General features: G+C 38.1%; 1 protein-coding gene across 14 annotated transcripts in view; it reads left to right on the forward strand.

Moving 5' to 3' along the window:
- Positions 1-19,751, forward strand: part of SYNJ1 (synaptojanin 1) — an 83,398-nt gene that overhangs the window by 45,808 nt on the left and 17,839 nt on the right. For all 14 annotated transcript variants that reach the window (XM_066370327.1, XM_066370333.1, XM_066370334.1 and 11 more), the window contains 10 exons: positions 2,342-2,533; positions 4,209-4,293; positions 8,398-8,538; positions 8,810-9,002; positions 9,261-9,419; positions 11,066-11,222; positions 12,009-12,126; positions 12,222-12,437; positions 15,283-15,361; positions 17,971-18,133. In XM_066370327.1, the coding sequence (XP_066226424.1) occupies positions 2,342-2,533; positions 4,209-4,293; positions 8,398-8,538; positions 8,810-9,002; positions 9,261-9,419; positions 11,066-11,222; positions 12,009-12,126; positions 12,222-12,437; positions 15,283-15,361; positions 17,971-18,133 (1,503 nt within the window). The remainder of the gene's footprint in view (positions 1-2,341; positions 2,534-4,208; positions 4,294-8,397; positions 8,539-8,809; positions 9,003-9,260; positions 9,420-11,065; positions 11,223-12,008; positions 12,127-12,221; positions 12,438-15,282; positions 15,362-17,970; positions 18,134-19,751) is intronic.

The raw sequence follows: 19,751 nt of genomic DNA on the forward strand, positions 1-19,751 counted from the left end.
TTTTAAAACCGTTAAGCAAGCTTTAGTGGTATGCCTTACTCTAAATATGTTGATGAATTAATTTCAGAGTACTGTCTGTGATATTTATGATTACTCAGCAGTGTTTCTCACACTTCCTATTTGAAAAGGCATTCACTCATTTTCTTATATTGTGGATAAAATATTCTCTGTAAGACTCTCACTAAGGTATGATCTGAAATTTTCTAAAAAGTTTTGAGGTTGCTAACAAAGGTAGAAGAGTTAAGCACCTAAGACCTAATGGTGGTTGTTTTCTCTTCTTTCCTAGTTATAGGAATCTCATGTCTTCATTTTCTGGACAAAGTTTGTGACATTATCTTTAAACATGAATTTGTGGTGAAGTGAACAAAAGCTAAACTCTTGCCAGAAAGTTAGTGGAAAGAGACATCTTTTTTTCCTTCACTTCAGATTTGGTATCACTTAAAATTTGTTTTGTTTAGTTCTGAATGTTTTGAGAAACCTTGGTTATTTTTTGAGAAGGGTATATATAGGAAGAGAGAGTACTTTATATATTTTTGAGTTACATAACAAAATCCATTTTCTGAAATGATAGTGTGGGTTTTAGGGATGAACATCTGTTTGAACAGAAATTCATTTCTTTCTGCACGTTAAGGTGCCAGCCAGTTAAGAAAAAGCTACGATTTTTGAAAACTTTTTATTCTATTTATAAACTGACTTTATTATTTGTTAGTTCATACAATGTGGCAGCATGTTTTTGTTCACACAATTCATTATTTGTCTTGCTGATTATTTTAAGCCGTAGATCATTATAAAACTTGTATTTTGATATAGAAAGGATTGCAGAAGCTGTTTTCATCATAGTGACAAGGGCAATGCCTTCAATTACAAAGACCAGCGATTCTTTATCTAGGTGCAGCCAGCTTCCAATTAACTGTACTACAGTCAGAACCAATAACCTGCTTTCATGACAAGTAGTCAAATCAAGCAGTGAGAGGGAAAAAAACATGCCTGTCTGCCCCTGTGGTCAGACTGGGCTCTCATTCTCTCTTTATTGATATCAGAAAATAAAGGATAGAGGAAGATACTGTCATGTGGTGAGAGGTGAGAGACACTTTGATTTTCTTTTCCTTTGACCTGCCCCTGCCAGTCAAGTGCACAGTCTCTGTTTTTAGATGAAGGTCCTCTTGAGGTCCTACACACTCTGTGTGCCGAGAATTTAACTTAACCAAAATGATGTGCACTTTAGAAGAAAGAAAAATAGGTGGCAGTCAGAAAATATTCAGGGAATGAGATTGAGGGTTTAAAATGAACATTTATTGATTTAACAATTATTTATTGGGCACTTACTATGTGCCCGGTACTCCTGGTCTCTAAGGTGGTGCAGTAAACAAAGTGGACTGCCATTTCTGCCCTCACAGAGTTTTCCTTTCTGTGAAGGGAGATGGTTACAGGATGAATAAATAAAACGCATCATTTGTAAATGGTGGTAAATGCTGTGGAGAAAAATAAATCAAGGAGGGGATAAGGAAGGTTAGGGAGGAAATGTGAATTTTAATAAGGAGGTCAGGAAAAGCCTCCCTGGAAAGTAAGACCTGGAGGAAGTGAAGGGGGAGCACTGCAGGTAGTAGAAGCAGCCGGTGCAAAGGCCCTGTGGTGGAAGTAGGCCTGCCATTCTTTTCTAACAGCCAGCAGTCCAGTGGCTAAGTAGTGAGTAAACAGAATGGACAGCAGTCAAAGGGAGAAATGCAAGGCAAATCATTTAGGGCATCCTAGACCACATTTAAGGAACTTGTTTCTACTTTGAATGAGACAGGAAGCATTTATCAGTGACTTAATTCTCTGACATCTCATTATCATCCATAGTTTGTATTTTTGTCAGGGAGCTATAATTCATCAAACCACCTGTCTGTGTCTAGAATCTTAAATGTAAATGTTCTGAAATGTTTTTGTTTGGGAGTAATAAAATTTATATTTTTACCACTTTGAATGAAAATTATATGAAAGTCAATTGCTATATTTCTAAAAATATACCATCTCTAATTTTGAACCTTATAAAATAACAGCATTCCATTGAAACAGAAATGTTTATTCTGCATGTTTTGTATTGCTACAATGGTTTCATAATTGCTTTTCTTTGGTTATTGCATATATGTGGTTGATTTTTTAAAAATTATCTTTGTTAATTACATTGTGCTGGGCTTTGTGTTCAAGGCTTATCTTGTTTTGTGCCTCTGCATGTATCTTACAATTGTTTGTGCTTATCAGATAATTGTACTCTCCATACATCATTTCTGTTGTGAAAATCTATTTTAATAATTGTTTTTATGCATTTAAATTTCTGGTTTTTTTTTTTTTTATTTAGCCTCTTCTAAAGTATTAAAGAGCATGTGTGAGAATTTCTACAAATATTCAAAGCCCAAGAAAATTCGAGTGTGTGTTGGAACCTGGAATGTGAATGGTGGAAAGCAGTTCCGCAGTATAGCTTTTAAGAACCAGACGCTCACTGACTGGCTTCTTGATGCACCCAAGTTAGCTGGCATCCAGGAGTTTCAAGGTTGGCATCTTATACAAGCTTAATGGGTAAATTCTGGCTGATTTAGTAATCTGGAAAACAGTGTAGCACTCCACATTATGCATTACTTTATAAAAGAAGCTTAGATTTATGAATGTGAAGGCCAATACTTTTATAGACCAAATCTATCAACAGTTTGCATCCTTTTTATTCCTAGATTTTTGTTTGCTACTTTATAAAAAAGATAATGTAAAATAAAATATATTTTCTTTTGATATTTGATTCTCAGGAAATAGGATCCTACATAAATAGATATCTTTAAAGGGAACCACAAATATAAGGAAAATGAGTTCTCTTTTTATTTCTTAACTGTCACAAAGCAAGCTTTTTTTGTAATTGACTATTTGAGTTTCAATTTTCAAACCTAGTCCTCAGTTTGGTTACTGAGATAAAGTCTTCAGGGTAGATCAGACAGTCTTACAAAACCTGAGGTAGCATTTGTTGGTACTTTGCAACATAACTTACTGTGTTAGCCTTGTGAAAAGTGGTTGTTGTTCAGTTTGGGTACTCTGTCACCACACTATTGAAATTAAATTAAAATAAGGATGCTGTTATTAAGATTTTGATTAGAATCATGAGTTTGAGACTGTCTCCATTTTTAAAGACAACTTTAACTTCCTTTTTAAAATGGTACCCATTTAACAAGTTGTTTTTTTTTTGTTTTTGTTTTTTTTTGCATTTTTCTGAAGCTGGAAATGGGGAGGCAGTCAGACAGACTCCCGCATGCGCCCGACTGTGATCCACCCAGCATGCCCACCAGGGGGCAACGCTCTGCCCATCCGGGGGGTCGCTCTGCTGCGACCAGAGCCACTCCAGCGCCTGGGGCAGAGGCCACGGAGCCATCCCCAGCGCCCGGGCCATCTTTTGCTCCAATGGAGCCTTGGCTGCAGGAGGGGAAGAGAGAGACAGAGAGGAAGGAAAGGGGGAGGGGTGGAGAAGCAGATGGGCGCCTCTCCTGTGTGCCCTGGCCAGGAATCGAACCTGGGACTTCTGCACGCCAGGCCGATGCTCTACCACTGAGCCAACCGGCCAGGGCCCCATTTAACAAGTATTATATGAAGGTCATGTGCATAGGAAATTGTGTGAGATGCAAATTTTACTTTAGTCATCTTTAATCATCACATTTTTTTTTTTTTTTTTTTTAATTTTTCTGAAGCTAGAAACGGGGAGAGACAGTCAGACAGACTCCCACATGCCGGGATCCACCCGGCACGCCCACCAGGGGGCAACGCTCTGCCCACCAGGGGGCTAATCATCACATCTTAAACCCTGGGGTTTTCCCCAAACTTTTATTAGAATGCCCCTTTACACATTTTACCTTAATCCTAACTTAAAGTTGTAGTATAATAATACAATAATAAAATAACAAGCTAACATTACAATCTAGTACTTTACACCTGTTCATTTAATCCTTATAATACACCTACTACGTAGATAGTATTATCCAGTTTTACAGATACCTGAAAAGTAAATTTAAAGCAGTTTTGTCCCACTCGTGGGTTTTCACCTTCAGTTTGAATTTGGTTAAACTTTTAAAACACAACAATGGAATTTGAGATCTGGTGTTGACCTTAGTTGTGTTGGGGGTAGGGAGTAGAAACAGGGTGCTGTTTGACTGAGGCTGCGTTTCAGGTCTTTCTTGGATGCTTCATTGTAGATAAAAGAAGTAAGCCGACTGATATATTTGCAATTGGTTTTGAAGAAATGGTAGAGTTGAACGCTGGAAACATTGTGAATGCGAGGTAAGCCTGCGAGGTAGCACGTGGGAAATGTCTAAGTGACAGACATGGAGGCAGGTCACTAAGGACTCACAAGGAAACATTGAGATGATATATGGAAAGGCCCTTTTTACATAAAACTGCAGTTTGGTGTCAGGATCTTTTCTGCCCTCTTCAAAGTATTGAAGTCTTAAAGAATTCTTGTTTATGTGGGTTTTATCTCTTGATATTTATCATGTTAGAAATTTAAAAAGAAAAATTTAATTCATTTTAAAATAACAATAATAAACTCATTATGTGTTAACACAAAGAACTCTTTTTTTTTCAGAAAAGTGACGCTTCCTGTTTTACTTATTTTTTTACAAACAAAAATTGAGAAGGTTGACATTGTTTCATAGTTTTACAGATCTCTTTAATATATGCCTTAAGGTCTCTGGCTTCTCACGTTTACATTTGTATTAACCTGTTGTAATATGTTGTGTTGGTTTAAGTGTATGAAGAGAATTAAATGCATATGCAGTTAGAAATGGAAATATTTTAATAGCTTTTTCAGATAATTTCTTCTCTGAGGCTATACCAAAATTCAACAAATAGAGTAGGTTCTTAAAGTTTAGTTGTAAAATGGAATCTAAAACCACAGCAATGAACTTTTTGTGCAGATATTCATTTTTATTGGTCTTTTATTCATGTGTGATTTTGAAATATCACATACTGTTCATTGGGAAAATATTAATTCACTGAGTTATGCACATTGATATTTCAAATATTGACATATTTCATTATACAGCATCAAAACATTCTATTGGTTACTGTCAGCAGTGAGCTCATCAGCAAATTTTTCTAAGGATTTAGAAGCTGTCAGCATCATAGTAGCAGATACAAGTTTTCCAAAGTTCCCATTTTTGCTTAAAAACTCAAATTTAATCATCAGAAATAAATACTATTGGTTGTTTCCCTTGAAAAGATAGGATTGGTCAAAAAAGTGTTTGCTGAATAGCCTAAGTCTGAATGACCAGAGTCTGTCTGTGATTAGTTCTTTCTAGTAAAATGGTTTCCATGATGAAAGCAGCAGTTCCTCTCTCAGCCAGATTATTAGGTGCTTTCCTGAGGAGCCGCCATCACACTTGAGTGTGCGGCCCGAGTGCATGGTGTGTGCTTCCCATTCATCGCAGAGTGGCATGGAGAGGTGGCAGGGAGTGAGCTCTGATGAGATTAACATTTGCTGCTCCATCAGGGAGAGTGGGTAGGGAAATGCACTGTTTAAAGAGCAGGTGCATGGCGATGAGGACAGTGATGCAGACAGCAGCAGTCTGGAGCCGGGTCCAGGCTGAGGCAGCAGCACTTTGACTCGTTGTGCTTGTACTGTGATGCACATGTCGGTCAGCACAATGGAAAAGGCAGATGGTGTCTTAGTAGTATTAGGAAAATGATTTTAAGCTCCTTGGTTTTGGCAACCCCTATGGATGTTCCCAGACCACACTTTAAGAACTTCTGTTCTGAAGCCTTATTACAAATACAGATTATTTGAATGAAACCCAAAGCTTAAGTGCTTTAGTGTAACTCACTATGCCTGCTTTCAAAGATGAGCAGTTGCCCATCATTTATGTCATTTTAAGATTTTCAGAATAAAATTATGGGCTGAAATAGTATAGGATTAGTCTTGCAAATGACAATTTTTTTCTTAGCTAAAATGAATAGCAATTCATACCAGGATGTAGAAAAGAAATTCAACTTCATTTTGCTGTTTGAAAAAAAAAATTGAGGTTTTAGAATTTACTTTCTAGGTTCCTATTACCAAATTGCTCAATTGTTTTCTAAACAGAGTTTAATCAAATTATTCTTTAATGAAGTCATATTTTTATTCAGTTAACCAATATCTGTTGAGTACCAACTCAAGGTACTAAAGATATATCAATAAATAAAACTGACAAAACCCCTGCCTTCATGGGCCTTCTGTTCTAGTGGGAGAAGGCAGGCAGTGAACAGTAACTGTGTAAGTGAACTGTGTGGCATGTTAGGGGACGGGAAGTGCCATGGATAATAATAGACAGAGGTAATGGTCAGGCTGGTGGAGATGGGGAGGTGTGTGCAGTTTTAAATGCAGTGATTGGGGTCGGGTTCATTGACAGGATCACTGGAGGAGTAAACTGAACAAAGATATGAAAGCTGTAATTCTCTCTTCAAAATCCAAGTCACAGTATGGTATCATGGTCGGTATAGTCCATCTCCTGCATTTGTATTTTTAGGCAATATGGCAAAATGTTAGGTTGACTAGATAGATGGATGTAAGGCCACCCTTCTGGTTCACCACTTGTCATTTCTGTGACCTGGAACACTGAGAAAAACTTTTTTATTTTGCTTTTCCATTGGACGTTCTTGAGCACAAACTTATTACTCTGAAAATTTGTAGAGAAGCATTTATCTTGCCTTATTTATATGAACTGTGTTTCAGAGTAATTATGAAGTTCAGGGGATAATTCTTCATAGCTGAATTCCAACTTATTACAAATGCCTGTGGAATGTTGAAATTACAAAGTCAACATTTTGCAACCCCTAAGGAAATCATAATCTAGGCAGTGATCATCAATAGAGGCCAAACCTTAGAAGAAGTGTTAAAAGGGGAGCTTTGTATTGTGAAGAGTTTAGATTATCAGCATCTGAACAGCCGGTCACATGTAACTTCACAGAGATTATGTACTTCCTGCTGTGTGCAAGGGTGACTGTCCCACCCATAAGGTAATTTTTGTCAAAACAGATAAAACTGAATGTGTTTTCTAAGCTCCTACATTTAACCAGCTTAAAGCAAATATAAGAGGTAGAAGGGCAAGTTAAGATATTACAAGGACATACCAGCCAAATCCAGATTTTTGAATATTCTCCAGACAGATGGCCCAGCTTCTTAAAAAGATAGACATGGGAGGGTTGAAAAACAATTAAAGATTAAGACAGCCTGACCAGGCAGTGGCGCAGCATCGGACTGGGATGAGGAAGACCCAGGTTCGAGACCCCGAGGTTGCCAGCTTGAGCGCGGGCTCATCTGGTTTGAGCTAAAGCTCACCAACTTGGACCCAAGGTCGCTGGCTCGAGCAAGGAGGTTACTCAGTTAGCTATAGCCCCATGGTCAAGGCACATATGAGAAAGCAATCAATGAACAACTAAGGTGTCGCAACAAAAAACTAATGATTGATGCTTCTCATCTCTCTCCGTTCCTGTCTGTCCCTATCTATCCCTCTCTCTGACTCTCTCTCTGTCTCTGTAAAAAAAAAAAAAAAAAAAAAAAAGAAAAGAAAAGAAAGAAAGATTAAAAGAGAGTCAGGAAGAATAGCAAGCAAATGTAATGTGCACACCTTGTTTGGACGCTATTTTAAAGAAACCAATTGTAAGAAGACATTTTAAATAATAAGGAAAGTTTAAATATGTGCTGAGTATTAGATCACAGTAAGGAATTGTTAATATGTAAATATGATAATCCCATTGTGATTATGTAAAGATAAATATGTTCTCTTACATTAGAGATTATATACTAAAATATTTACAGATTAAATGGCATTTGTCTTAGATTTGGTTTAAAATATTCTAAGTTTACCTGCCCCTGCCTCTACCACTGAAAAGAAAAGGGGGGAATTAGAGATAAAAAGATTGGCAAATGTTGATAATTGTTGAAGCTAGGTAATAGGTGTGTAGGTAGTTTGCTTTGTGATTATCTCTTCTGTGAATATTTCAGTTTTTCTGTAGTAAGTTTGTAAAGGTTGTAAAGTAAAGAATAAGAAAAAGAGGAAAATGTATCTGGAAGCACGTATGTCTCTATTATCCTAATGAGTACTTAAGGGAAAAAGTAAAGTGTGCAAGTCTGAGATGACTCACATATTGAAGACACCTTTAAAGATTAATAAGCTTCAATTTTCGTAAAGGAGTATAGGTTAGGTTCTGAAATGTGGTGTGCTTCCGACCATGTTTTGGGTTTTTCTTTTTAAAGGAAACAGGAAACCAACCTGCATAGAAATTTCACTGTTGGCCTAGATTCCATGACTGTCAGTGGTCCTATTAAATGAATCTATAAAGGTATAACTGACAGTTGTCTTATGAAATAGGCTGTACTGTCACTGTCTTTTTATTCTGCTTTGGTAGCACAACAAACCAGAAGCTGTGGGCTGTGGAGCTGCAGAAGACCATCTCCAGGGACAACAAGTACGTGCTGCTGGCCTCTGAGCAGCTGGTGGGCGTTTGCCTGTTCGTATTCATCAGGCCCCAGCATGCCCCTTTTATCAGGTGAGTGCCATGCCAGGTGTTCACTCCGTTGGAGAGAGAGCAGGAAGGAGGCCCGGGTTTGTTGTTTCAGAGACTCTTATTCGCAGTTCTTGTTTATCAGTGTGTTTTTGATTAAATAATCACTAGTAGAAATTGTACATGTTCTCAACCTTGCCTTCCAGTCACCACAGTATGCGTAGTTCTCTAATTATGTAATGTATATCCCTAATTCCTTATGCACAGGGACCGATTGAAATCTCAGGTCTTTGATTTCAAGTTCTTTGTGTTAAAGGGATGTAGCAGTGGATACAGTGAAGACGGGGATGGGAGGTGCGACTGGGAACAAGGGAGCTGTGGCCATTCGCATGTTGTTCCACACGACAAGCCTTTGCTTCGTGTGCAGCCACTTTGCTGCAGGGCAGTCCCAAGTCAAAGAGAGAAATGAGGACTTTGGAGAAATTGTCCGCAAGCTAAGTTTTCCTATGGTGAGTGCCTGCTGCTTATTCTTGAAGGTGGAGCTTTGAAACTGTTTTAGTGTTCCCCTAATTCTATACCAGTTTTTAAAGATTTACAGTCATTCCTAGAAACAGCAACAGCACTTACCTACATAGATATTTCATTGTGTGTTTAGTATTGGGTTAAATAAATAGAGCATAGCTGGGGGGGGGGGGGTGAGGGAAGGCAGGCATAGCTAAGGCAAAGAAATGCTTTTCAAATTTAAAATTTCATCTCCTTGCTTCTAGGGAAGGATGCTATTTTCCCATGATTATGTATTTTGGTGTGGTGATTTCAACTATCGAATTGATCTGCCTAATGAAGAAGTTAAGGAGCTCATCAGACAGCAGAATTGGGATTCGCTCATAGCAGGAGATCAACTTATCAACCAGAAAAACACTGGACAGGTACATTCAGACTGAGGAGATGCTTGCATTGAGAAGAAGGGGGTCTTGGTTAGCAAGCAAGCTTTCCTTTTTTATTTTTAATTTAAATTTTTTTATTTTTATTATTATTTTTTTTGTGGCAGAGACAGAGAGAGAGAGAAGGGCAGACAGACAGGAAGAGAGAGAGATGAGAAACATCAATTCTTCATTGTGGCTCCTTATTTGTTCATTGATTGCTTTCTCATATGTGCCTTGACCGGGGGGCTACAGCAGACCGAGTGACCCCTTGCCCAAGTCAGCGACCTTGGGCTCAAGCTGGTGAGCCTTGCTCAAATCAGAGGAGCCCGCGCTCAAGCTGGCGACCTCGGGGTCTCGAACCTGGGTCCTCTGCATCCCAGTCCAATGCTCTATCCACTGCGCCACCGCCTGGTCAGGCCAAGCAAGCTTTCCTTAATCATAGTGTTGCCTTTTTTTTTTTTTTTTGTATTTTTCTGAAGCTGGAAACGGGGAGAGACAGTCAGACAGACTCCCGCATGCGCCCGACCGGGATCCACCCGGCACGCCCACCAGGGGGCGATGCTCTGCCCACCAGGGGGCGATGCTCTGCCCCTCTGGGGCGTCGCTCTGTTGCAACCAGAGCCACTCCAGCTCCTGGGGCAGAGGCCAAGGAGCCATCCCCAGCGCCCGGGCCATCTTTATTCCAATGGAGCCTCGCTGTGGGACAGAGAGGAAGGAGAGGGGGAGGGGTGGAGAAGCAGATGGGCGCTTCTCCTGTGTGCCCTGGCCGGGAATCGAACCCGGGACTTCTGCACGCCAGGCCGACGTTCTACCACTGAGCCAACCGGCCAGGGCTTGTGTTGCCTTTTTTTTAACTTCCTGTAATCTCTTTATAGTTAATAAATACATATCTGTAGTTCAACAGATATAGAATTATCTTTCCAAAAATAATAGAAAAAGAGAGAGAGAGAGAAGAGAGAGAAAGAAAAGGAAAACCCACATTAATTTCCAGGAGGAAAGATATATTATGTCTCCATAAGATTAACTTGAAGTAGAATAATTTTTTTTTTTCAGTAATAGTGAATTTGGAATCCTCATCTTCATGGCTACTAGTTTTTAACTTTATGATCCTGTGGTAATATGCTTTATTTTTCATCTCTCATTTCTCATATTATCTGTCTTTTTGAAACTTATTTCTTAAAACTTATGAGCACAAAATTTTGGAAGAATGTATTTAAAATTTTTTCAGAGTGGGGGTAATTGTGGCCACTTGATATGGTGCCTTCACAGTCATCAGATTTTGACACTTCGGGCACCACTCACCCTTTTTAGGCCCCAGGGCCTCATTTGAGAATAAGACATCAGACTAAATGATTTCCAAAGTCCCTCACAGTTCTGTCTCTTACAGCTCAAGGGCCAGGTGGAATTCCCTTATTCATACTTTTGTATTTTGTTTAATCAAAGGTCATGCAGTGGCGTGAAGAAAGCCATGCTTTAGGTTGTTTTTTCTTGAGCTTTGTTTCATTCAGTTACAAGTGTTTATCAGAGGCACACAAGTTTTGGCACACAATAGACATTTAATAAATGGTGCCCCAAAGAAAACAGCTTTTTTGCTTTTCAAGTACCTTACTTTGTATATAAATAACTTATTTTGTATATGTTTATTGTAGATTTTTAGAGGATTTTTAGAAGGAAAAGTAACTTTTGCTCCGACATATAAATATGACTTGTTTTCTGAAGACTATGACACCAGTGAAAAGTGCCGCACCCCTGCGTGGACAGACCGCGTGCTCTGGAGAAGGAGGAAGTGGCCTTTTGACAGATCAGGTTGGCAAATGCACTTCTTCATTTTAATGAGTGACTGCAAATTCTGTGAGGAAGAAGGGACGATGCAAGTATCAAAGGAGGAAGGCTTTTTATTTATTTTTACATATCTAATTATGTTGTTTTTGTTTTGTTTTTTAATTAAAATTTTGGGGTGACATTGTTTGATAAGATTATGGAGATTTCAAGTGTAGATTTATGTAGATTACTATGCTACATAACCCATATGTTGCATCTTGTGCCTACCACCCAAAGTCAAATCTTCTGTCACCATATATTTGACTCCCTTTACCCTTTACTATTTTTTAACAAAGATATCTAGAATTGAATAAATAAGATTTAAATATAATACAGATTTTTAAAATATCCTCAGATTTGCTTTTAATAATTTATTTAAATTTTCAGTCTGTTTTCTTTCAATTACATTATTTCATATAAAGAGAAACAAGAAAACATTTTATGAAATTCTCAATGGAATGCTAGTTAAGGTTTTTAACATGAATCAAGTGGTCTACAAATATTAGGAGGTGCTAATACTATTTGGTCACAGGCCCTTAAGTAATTTCAGAAGCAAGGCCTCATCCTAATTTTTATTAAGTAAAGCATACAGCAATAACGTCACCAAAATACCTTTCTAACTAAAGGTGTCTAGGCTTCCTCTCTGTTAGCAAGTGTGTCTGGCATCCCAGGCTCAAGCAGTGGAAGCTGGTGAACGAGAAGAAAGCTCCAAGCTCCCCTGGGGCCATGCTCACTTGGCTTCTCATGTGTTTTGTTTTATCTCCACCACAGCTGAAGATTTGGATCTTCTAAATGCTAGTTTTCAGGATGGAAGCAAAATCCTCTACACGTGGACACCTGGCACTCTGCTGCACTACGGGAGAGCGGAGCTGAAGACTTCTGACCACAGGTTCCACGTCTCAGTGTGTCTGATGGTGCTTGACATGGATTTTGAAACACATCTGTTGTGAAACATTTCTAACATGTGTCCTCCTTTTGCCTCAGGCCCGTCATTGCCCTGATAGACATAGACATATTTGAAGTGGAAGCTGAGGAGAGGCAGAGCATTTATAAAGAAGTCATTGCAGCTCAGGGCCCACCAGATGGTACAGTCTTGGTCTCAATCAAAAGTTCTGTGCCAGAAAATAATTTTTTTGATGACACTTTGATTGATGAGCTTCTGCAGCAGTTTACAAATTTTGGTGAAGTCATTCTCATAAGGTGAGTAAAATTTTTATCATTCAAAAGCAGTTCAAGATTCATAAATAATATTTCCTGTATTAGAAATTTCCTTATTTAGTGTTTGAATAGTACATGAATATTTTTATTTCCAAACTATAGTGAAATCATACTATAGAAATGTTAAAGAACTTATAGTTTTTTAAACTGAATTCTCTACTTAGAAATTTTAAAGTTTAGTACTGAAGCTTTATATGGACAATTGATGACCAAAATATGTAGATGTGATCTCTCAAGATTCCTGTACAATGTAACATATAATCCCTGTGATGAATTTAAAATGTAATTACTATTTTATTTTTTTAAGGAGTGTAAGAATAAAGTGGAGTGATTTTTTTCCCTCCTCAGTGTAAAATATTTTATGTTATAAATCATTTTAATTTCCAGCTATTGTCACTGGCTGATCAACCCACAGGAGTCTTCATTTCAGTCTTGGTTTTCATTATTGATTTAACCATTTGCCTTTTACAGAACCAAATGCCTCTTTTGTTGTTTAAAAAAATGTTCTTTTTCAAGTGTACAGCGATTTTGAGAAATCAAATAACATGTATGTGTTTGAGTTCCCTGGTGAAGAGGTACTATTAAATTCCTTTCTGTGCTGCTCATCTGTGTACTTAGGTATGCTTTATAGAAATTTGGTGGCCAAGTCTCTGCATTAGGTGCTGTGGAAGAGCAGAGGGGTCAAAGATTCCAGTCCAGTTTGTGATCTACTTGGGAAGATCAACAAATGTATAATAGCTTACCTAGACCCTGAGCGTGCTCGTTCCCAGAGTAAAGGTGGGATGGTTTCTTGTACAGAGAGAAGCAGGCCTGAGAAACCTAAAGACCTTTCAGAGAGTAAATGAGCAAATAGAAAAGAAATTATATTTAGATTTCCCTCAAATTTTATGACAAAGTTCTACTCTAAAGCTTTAAAACAAAACAATTTAGAAAAATCAGAGGCTTTGGGAAGTACACAGTGTAATCTCCAAGTTTGCAGAGACAGTAAGCTTTGCCAAGTATGGAAATGCCAGACCAGCAGGAGCATCATGTGGACTGTGTGCGTGGGCAGCTGAGCTACAGACAAGTGTCCTATGAGCAAATGTACAGTGTTGCACTGGGCTGGGAGAATCATTGTACATAGGGATGGGAGACAGACATAGGGAAAAGACCTGTCTTCAGGACCCAGTCTCTGAAGAACGTGGTGTTGAACTGGAGCCAAAAGCTTCCCCCAAAATGCTTGTCATTGTTAGAAAAAGTATTGGTAACAAAACAAGGCATTATCCTAACATTCAGCCATGGGGGTGCCTCCACACTTAGGTGTTAATTCACCTTCAGAGACAATGAAAGTAAAGGAAGGATGACTGCACCAGTAAGACTAAACTGATTGTCACCTTTTGGTCTAGAACAAGACAGCCACCACTCAAGTCTAAACTCCCTTACATATAAATAAGAGAAATGCAGATGGAACAAATTTATGTACATGTAGATATTTATCTTAATTAAAGGAAGAGTCTAGAAGTCTTCACCCTGTGAATCAAAGAGGGAAGAACATACAACTTCTAAAATGACCTCAGTTAATCCGTGGATAATAGAACCGAAATCTCTTGTTAGAAATGTGTAAGGCGCACATTGCTAATTAAGGATAGGACAGAGGAAATTAGCCCTGCCATGTGACCACTGTCAGAGAACCCACAATAATTGGGGTGGGGACTGGTGTGGTCTGAGTGCAGCCGCACAGTAGTGAGGGAGCTCTGCATTGTCAGCATTTGAGGCAGGTCCTATCTGGACACTTAGCTAAGGATGGTTTCTCTCTGTCTTTGCAGGATGCTGTCCTGTAGCTTCATAACTTCGTGCTAGGGAAATGGGCCACGTTTGAGTGATTATGGAACTCTGTTCTGGCCCTTTGCTTTAAACTGAATATTTGTGCACACTTTTGTTTTTAGCCTTTTCCTTTTAATATCCATAATTCATACTTTTGAATCCTAGGTGTGCATGCACATTTATGCATGTATGTGTTCTCTCTCATCTTTGAAAGTCTGCAGGGATTTCTGTAAGGATTTATGAACTTCATTCATACAGTTGAGAATATTTCAGCTCATAAAATTACTTAAATAAGACTGATAATTTGTTTTATTTTTTGTGTGTGTTATAACATTATTACATACCAGTGACCATCTTCAGAACTTATCCTAATATCTTTTTTATTTTTTACTCTTGGGGTTTCTTATTTCAAAATTATAAACTTATAATCATAGTGAAGTCCATTGAAGCAAAGGCCAAGACTTCATTCATTGTCAGTGAATAATGACAGGGGCTATAACCTAAGACTCGTTTGGGAACCTCTGGGATAGGGAGACCCACAGGTAGATAGGCTTTAATGAACACTCCATACTTTCTTTCTTGGTCAAAAGAAAGTTGCTTCAGTAAGTCACCAAGAAAGCAAGTGTGCATAGTGCTGGGCTGTGGGTCAGGAGACTTGGAATCCAGTCCAATAACTTACTTGCTTTGTAAGGTCACTTTGAACAGTCATTAACCTCTGGCCCTTTTTTTCCTTGTCAGTGAAGTGGAGGATTGGCTGTACAGGGGTCATAAATGGAGATCTGCAGGCCCATTTCTGGCAGACTATTATTTCATTAGCAGAGTATTTAAAGACATTTGAATTGAAATGTTTATGGGAAGAGTGCCCTCTCCAGGTCACCCCCACCTGCAGTTTTCTCTAGTTTTTTACTCCCTTACTCCCTGGCGTCCATAGGCCCTTATTAATAATTATTGGACTAGTCACTGGACTAGTTATGTCTAAGGTATTAATTATGGGTGTTTTTATTTGTTTTTCTCTTTCTTGAAGGTTTGTAGAAGATAAAATGTGGGTTACATTTTTGGAGGGAAGTTCTGCCTTGAGTGTTCTAAGCTTAAATGGTAAAGAGGTAAGTTACCATTTGTTGATTCTAAATTCTTCTATAATTGTCAAAGGGTTGTATTTTTGTACATGCAGCAAGGTTAACTAAATGTGTCTCCAGTTCTGGAGGAGGAAAGACCTTATGGAATACTTTAATGTTCATTATTTAGACTAGGTTTTTGACTACTTGAGGATTATTTTAGTCCCTCCCTAGAGATAATAACCATTGTTAATAGATTAAGAAGATACAGATTAGTTTAAGAAGAAAACATGTTTACCACGTACTTTGATTTTATTTTCATATACAAAATTTTAAATTCTTTCTTTATAAGACAAATACTGATCATCTTTTTCATCTTTTCATTATTTAAAGATGCAATGACAGGACATGGTGTAAATACTACAAAAATGAATGAAAACTATAAAATGTTCAAGACATTACAATGAGAAAAATTACAGGCTGAAAACAATCAATTACAAAATACATGCTTTTTAACAGTAATAACAGTGGTGAGATTTCTATATAGAGTCAGCCTACAGTTTTATTTACAACTTTCAAGAAACTTGAATGTCAGCGAACAGGCATAAACAATGTTAATGCTGAAACTTTAGTAAAATGTGGATAAGTTTAATTAAAATGTTATAATAAAATCATTACAATGTAATAATTGGAAAAAATAAAGCCAAATTACTTAGTATTTAATATACTCATACAAATAATTATTCACCACAAAATTGTACAGGAAATAGAGCCATATGTCTCTTTTACAAATCACTCGTGTCCCTAAACTCTTAAACTTTTAATATGTGTTGTATTTTGAAATAAACATTTAAAAAAAATTTTTTATTAACTTTAATGAGGTGACATTGATAAATCAGGGTACATCGGTTCAGAGAAAATATCTCCAAGTTATTTTGACATTTGATTATGTTGTATACCCATCACCCAAAGTCAGCTTGTCTTCCGTCACTTTCTATCTGGTTTTCCCTGTGCCCCTCCTCTCCCCCCCTCCCCCTCCCTTTCCCCCACCTCCCATAACCACCACATTCTTGTCCATGTCCCTGAGTCTCATTTTTATGTCCCACCTATGTATTGAATTACATAGTTCTTAGTTTTTTCTGATTTACTTATTTTTCTCAGTATAATGCTATCAATGCAAAATTTTTAAATTCTTAACGTGTTAGATATTCTGGCTCATCTATATAGGAGAAAATATTTCTATCAAATGAAGAATATGCTTTATATACAGGAAAACAAAAGAGGAAGTTTTACTCATTATTCTTAGGAACTTGTTTTATGGGCTTGCATCGTGGCACCCAGGTACCATTTTCAATCATAGGGAAAAGAATTGCTGTGGAGAATACAGCCAATGATGTTGTAGTAACTGTGTACATCAGGTGGGCGCACTGGACTTATAAGGAGATTGCTTTGTAAGGTATATAAATTTCTAATCACGATGTAGTACACCTGAAACTAATATGATATTGTATGTCAACTATAATTGAAAAATGAAAAATAATAATTCTCATAGATAGTAAATCTGTTTCATTGAGATATTTTAGAAATCTTTAATTACTGGATATTCAGGTAGTGGAAATGACTTGAAATGTCATTGGTGGGGAATTTATGTCAATGGCCTAGGATGGTTTTACTTCTGTAAAGTGCTGTGTCTCTGTTTTTTCTGAGTGCTTTGGAGCAAACCTTAAATGAATCTATAGTCACTAGATAAGGTATACTGACATCCAATCTCAGTTCCCCCAGTGGTGGTAACTCCACATGCTTTCCCCGAGCTTCCTTTCACTTCTGTTATTCCCACTTCCTTGGAGAAAACATTCCGACACATATATTGCTTTTAAAATAGGTTTTGTAATGTCTTGTTTGTTTTTCTTGAATTGTAATACACTCAGGCAAAAGTAAATCAGAACTACAGAAAAGTGTAGAGAAAGAAACAATAAGGACCACTTGTGACCCTACCATTATGAAATAATTTTTCTCAACCTTTACATATACACTATATGTTAGAACAAATAGTATTATATATACATGCATTAACACAAATGAGATGTATCCACACACACATACAGACATGCATGGAATCATGATATTTAAGAGCCGCTCCCAAGTTGGCATTTTTTTTGTCAGCTTTTATTTCCTTTCTGAGTTTCTCTTTTGTCATTTCCTGGTCATGTAATTTTGTTGTTTTGTTTTTCCTTTTTCTCATCTCTGTTCATCACCATCAAGTTTTGTCATACTCTTAGCTCCACGCGTGTCTGTGCATGTCTGTATATGTGCGTGGACATATCTCATTTGTGTAAAATTATGTTTGTGGAAAGCGCATAATTTTAATTCACCCTTTTGAAAGTTAAAGACCTCCAACCCCGAATCTGTTGTCTCTGTTAGTGCCACTATTTCAGCCTCAGTCTCCTAGAAGAGAAGACCTGAGATTTAGCCACACGGGCTGTTACAGGAAGGATTGGGAACGTTTGCACTATTAAAAACTAGGTGTATGTGAAGCAGTTATGTTGAACTGAGTCTAGCTAAATTAAGCATATATAACCAAGGCAATCACTTTATTCCAAGATAGTTGATTTTTATACAAATGAATTTTCATCTTAATGTCTCTTTTACTCAACTAGTTATTGGGCCGGACTATAACCGTTACTTTAAAAAGTCCTGACTGGATCAAAACTTTGGAAGAGGAAATGAGCTTAGAGAAAATTAGTGTTCCATTGCCGTCCTCCACAAGCTCTACCCTATTGGGTGAAGATGCAGAGGTCGCAGCTGATTTCGATATGGAAGGTTTGTTTACTGAATGCATTTACTTGAGTACTTCTACATGAGGGTCCTTCCTGTCAGTCTCCAGGTTGATTCCTTCTTGTAATAACGTAACAATATTAGATTTTGTTTTGCATTGTGTTGTGTTTATTTTGCAATTCAAAAGCTAAGATTCTTGCAAATGTTAGTTTATGTTCCTGTGTGATAGGAGCACAAATTGTGTTTTTTGTGAGTGCCTTGGTCCCACTAATTGTAGTAAAGGTAGAAGAGTAGAAGTTGAGAATGGGTATTCTAACAACACAAATGAGCTCAAAACAGTTACTACCAAAGGGGATATATACTGCTCACAAAAATTAGGGGATATTTTATAGCTTCATATTCATTTTGAAATATCCCCTAATTTTTTTGAGCAGTATATTTCAGAGTAATTCTGAAAGATTCTCCAATTGGCTAGGAACACATGCATTTGAAACTGAACCCACCCATGTAAATATAGCCATTTCAAGTTTAGCATATGGGACAGGTTATGTGGATATAATAATTTCTTTAAACATGATTAAGATATGGTTTGCTTTCTCGTGCTATATCATATTGTTCTAGCATATTTTCCATTAAGTGCATGCCTTTGTTTACAAAATGACAATACATCATATTGTGATAACCTGTGCATTTGTAGTAGATGAACTTTTAAGATTTGAACACCTTACTTACAAGATTACCTCCAGTTTTCACATTTCTTTATTCATTTCTTTGCTCAGTCGACACATTTACACAGCGCCTTCTGTGTGTCAGGTGCATGTGCAGTTCTGGAAAGTCAGCAGATGCCAAGCTTGCCCTCACAGAACTCACAGCTCATTGGGTGTGACACACAAGGAAGCAAGCGGTTAGGATCGCGTGCCGTCAACGCAGGAGCAAGCCTGCCGCGGTGCCCAGGGGAGAGTTGCCTCACTTAGATTTGGGAAGTTGGGAGAGGTGTCCCAGAGGAATTGAAATTTATCAATAAATTGAGAATTAGCTTCTTTAGAGAGGGGTGAACCAGGGAGGAGGAATGTGCAGGGGTTTAGGGGGAGAGGACTTCAGTTGATTGTGCATATGTGCTTGTGAAGGAGTAAACAGAAGAAGGGAAGCAGGGGTTGGGGAGAACAGGTATGGGTGGAGGTAGGATTGGTTGCTGAGTTTGAGGGGTGTCTGGTGTGTGGGGCCCAGATGCGGGCTCAGCCAAGGGCTCCCAGGCACTCCGATGGCAGTGAGAGCCACAGGCGTTTATTAGCTTGCCAACAGGGTTCTGTGGAGACAGAATGGCCCTGGGACTGTAACAAAGAAACAGACATAAAGTAAAGGAGAAGCTTCAGAGGGCTGCCATACAAGGAAAATGGGAAGAAACAACTAGGATTGTCAGAGCCAAGAGAAGGCAGTAGCTAAGACTCAAGGAAGGAAATGGTGACATGGAAAGAGTGGTCCATGGCATCCTGGGTCACCGAGAGATGAGAGAAAGAGGACTGCAGCTTGTCCTTTGAATTAAATATCACAGAAGGAGGCTGCTGGTGACATTCACGAGAGAGCTCAGTGGAGTGGTAAACCAGAAGGTGGTAAATCGAAGTGTGGATGGCAGGTGTGGGCGTGGAGAGTGTGTGGAGACAGC

This window comes from Saccopteryx leptura, chromosome 2, assembly GCF_036850995.1.
Source record: "Saccopteryx leptura isolate mSacLep1 chromosome 2, mSacLep1_pri_phased_curated, whole genome shotgun sequence".
Taxonomy (NCBI): Eukaryota; Metazoa; Chordata; class Mammalia; order Chiroptera; family Emballonuridae; genus Saccopteryx; species Saccopteryx leptura.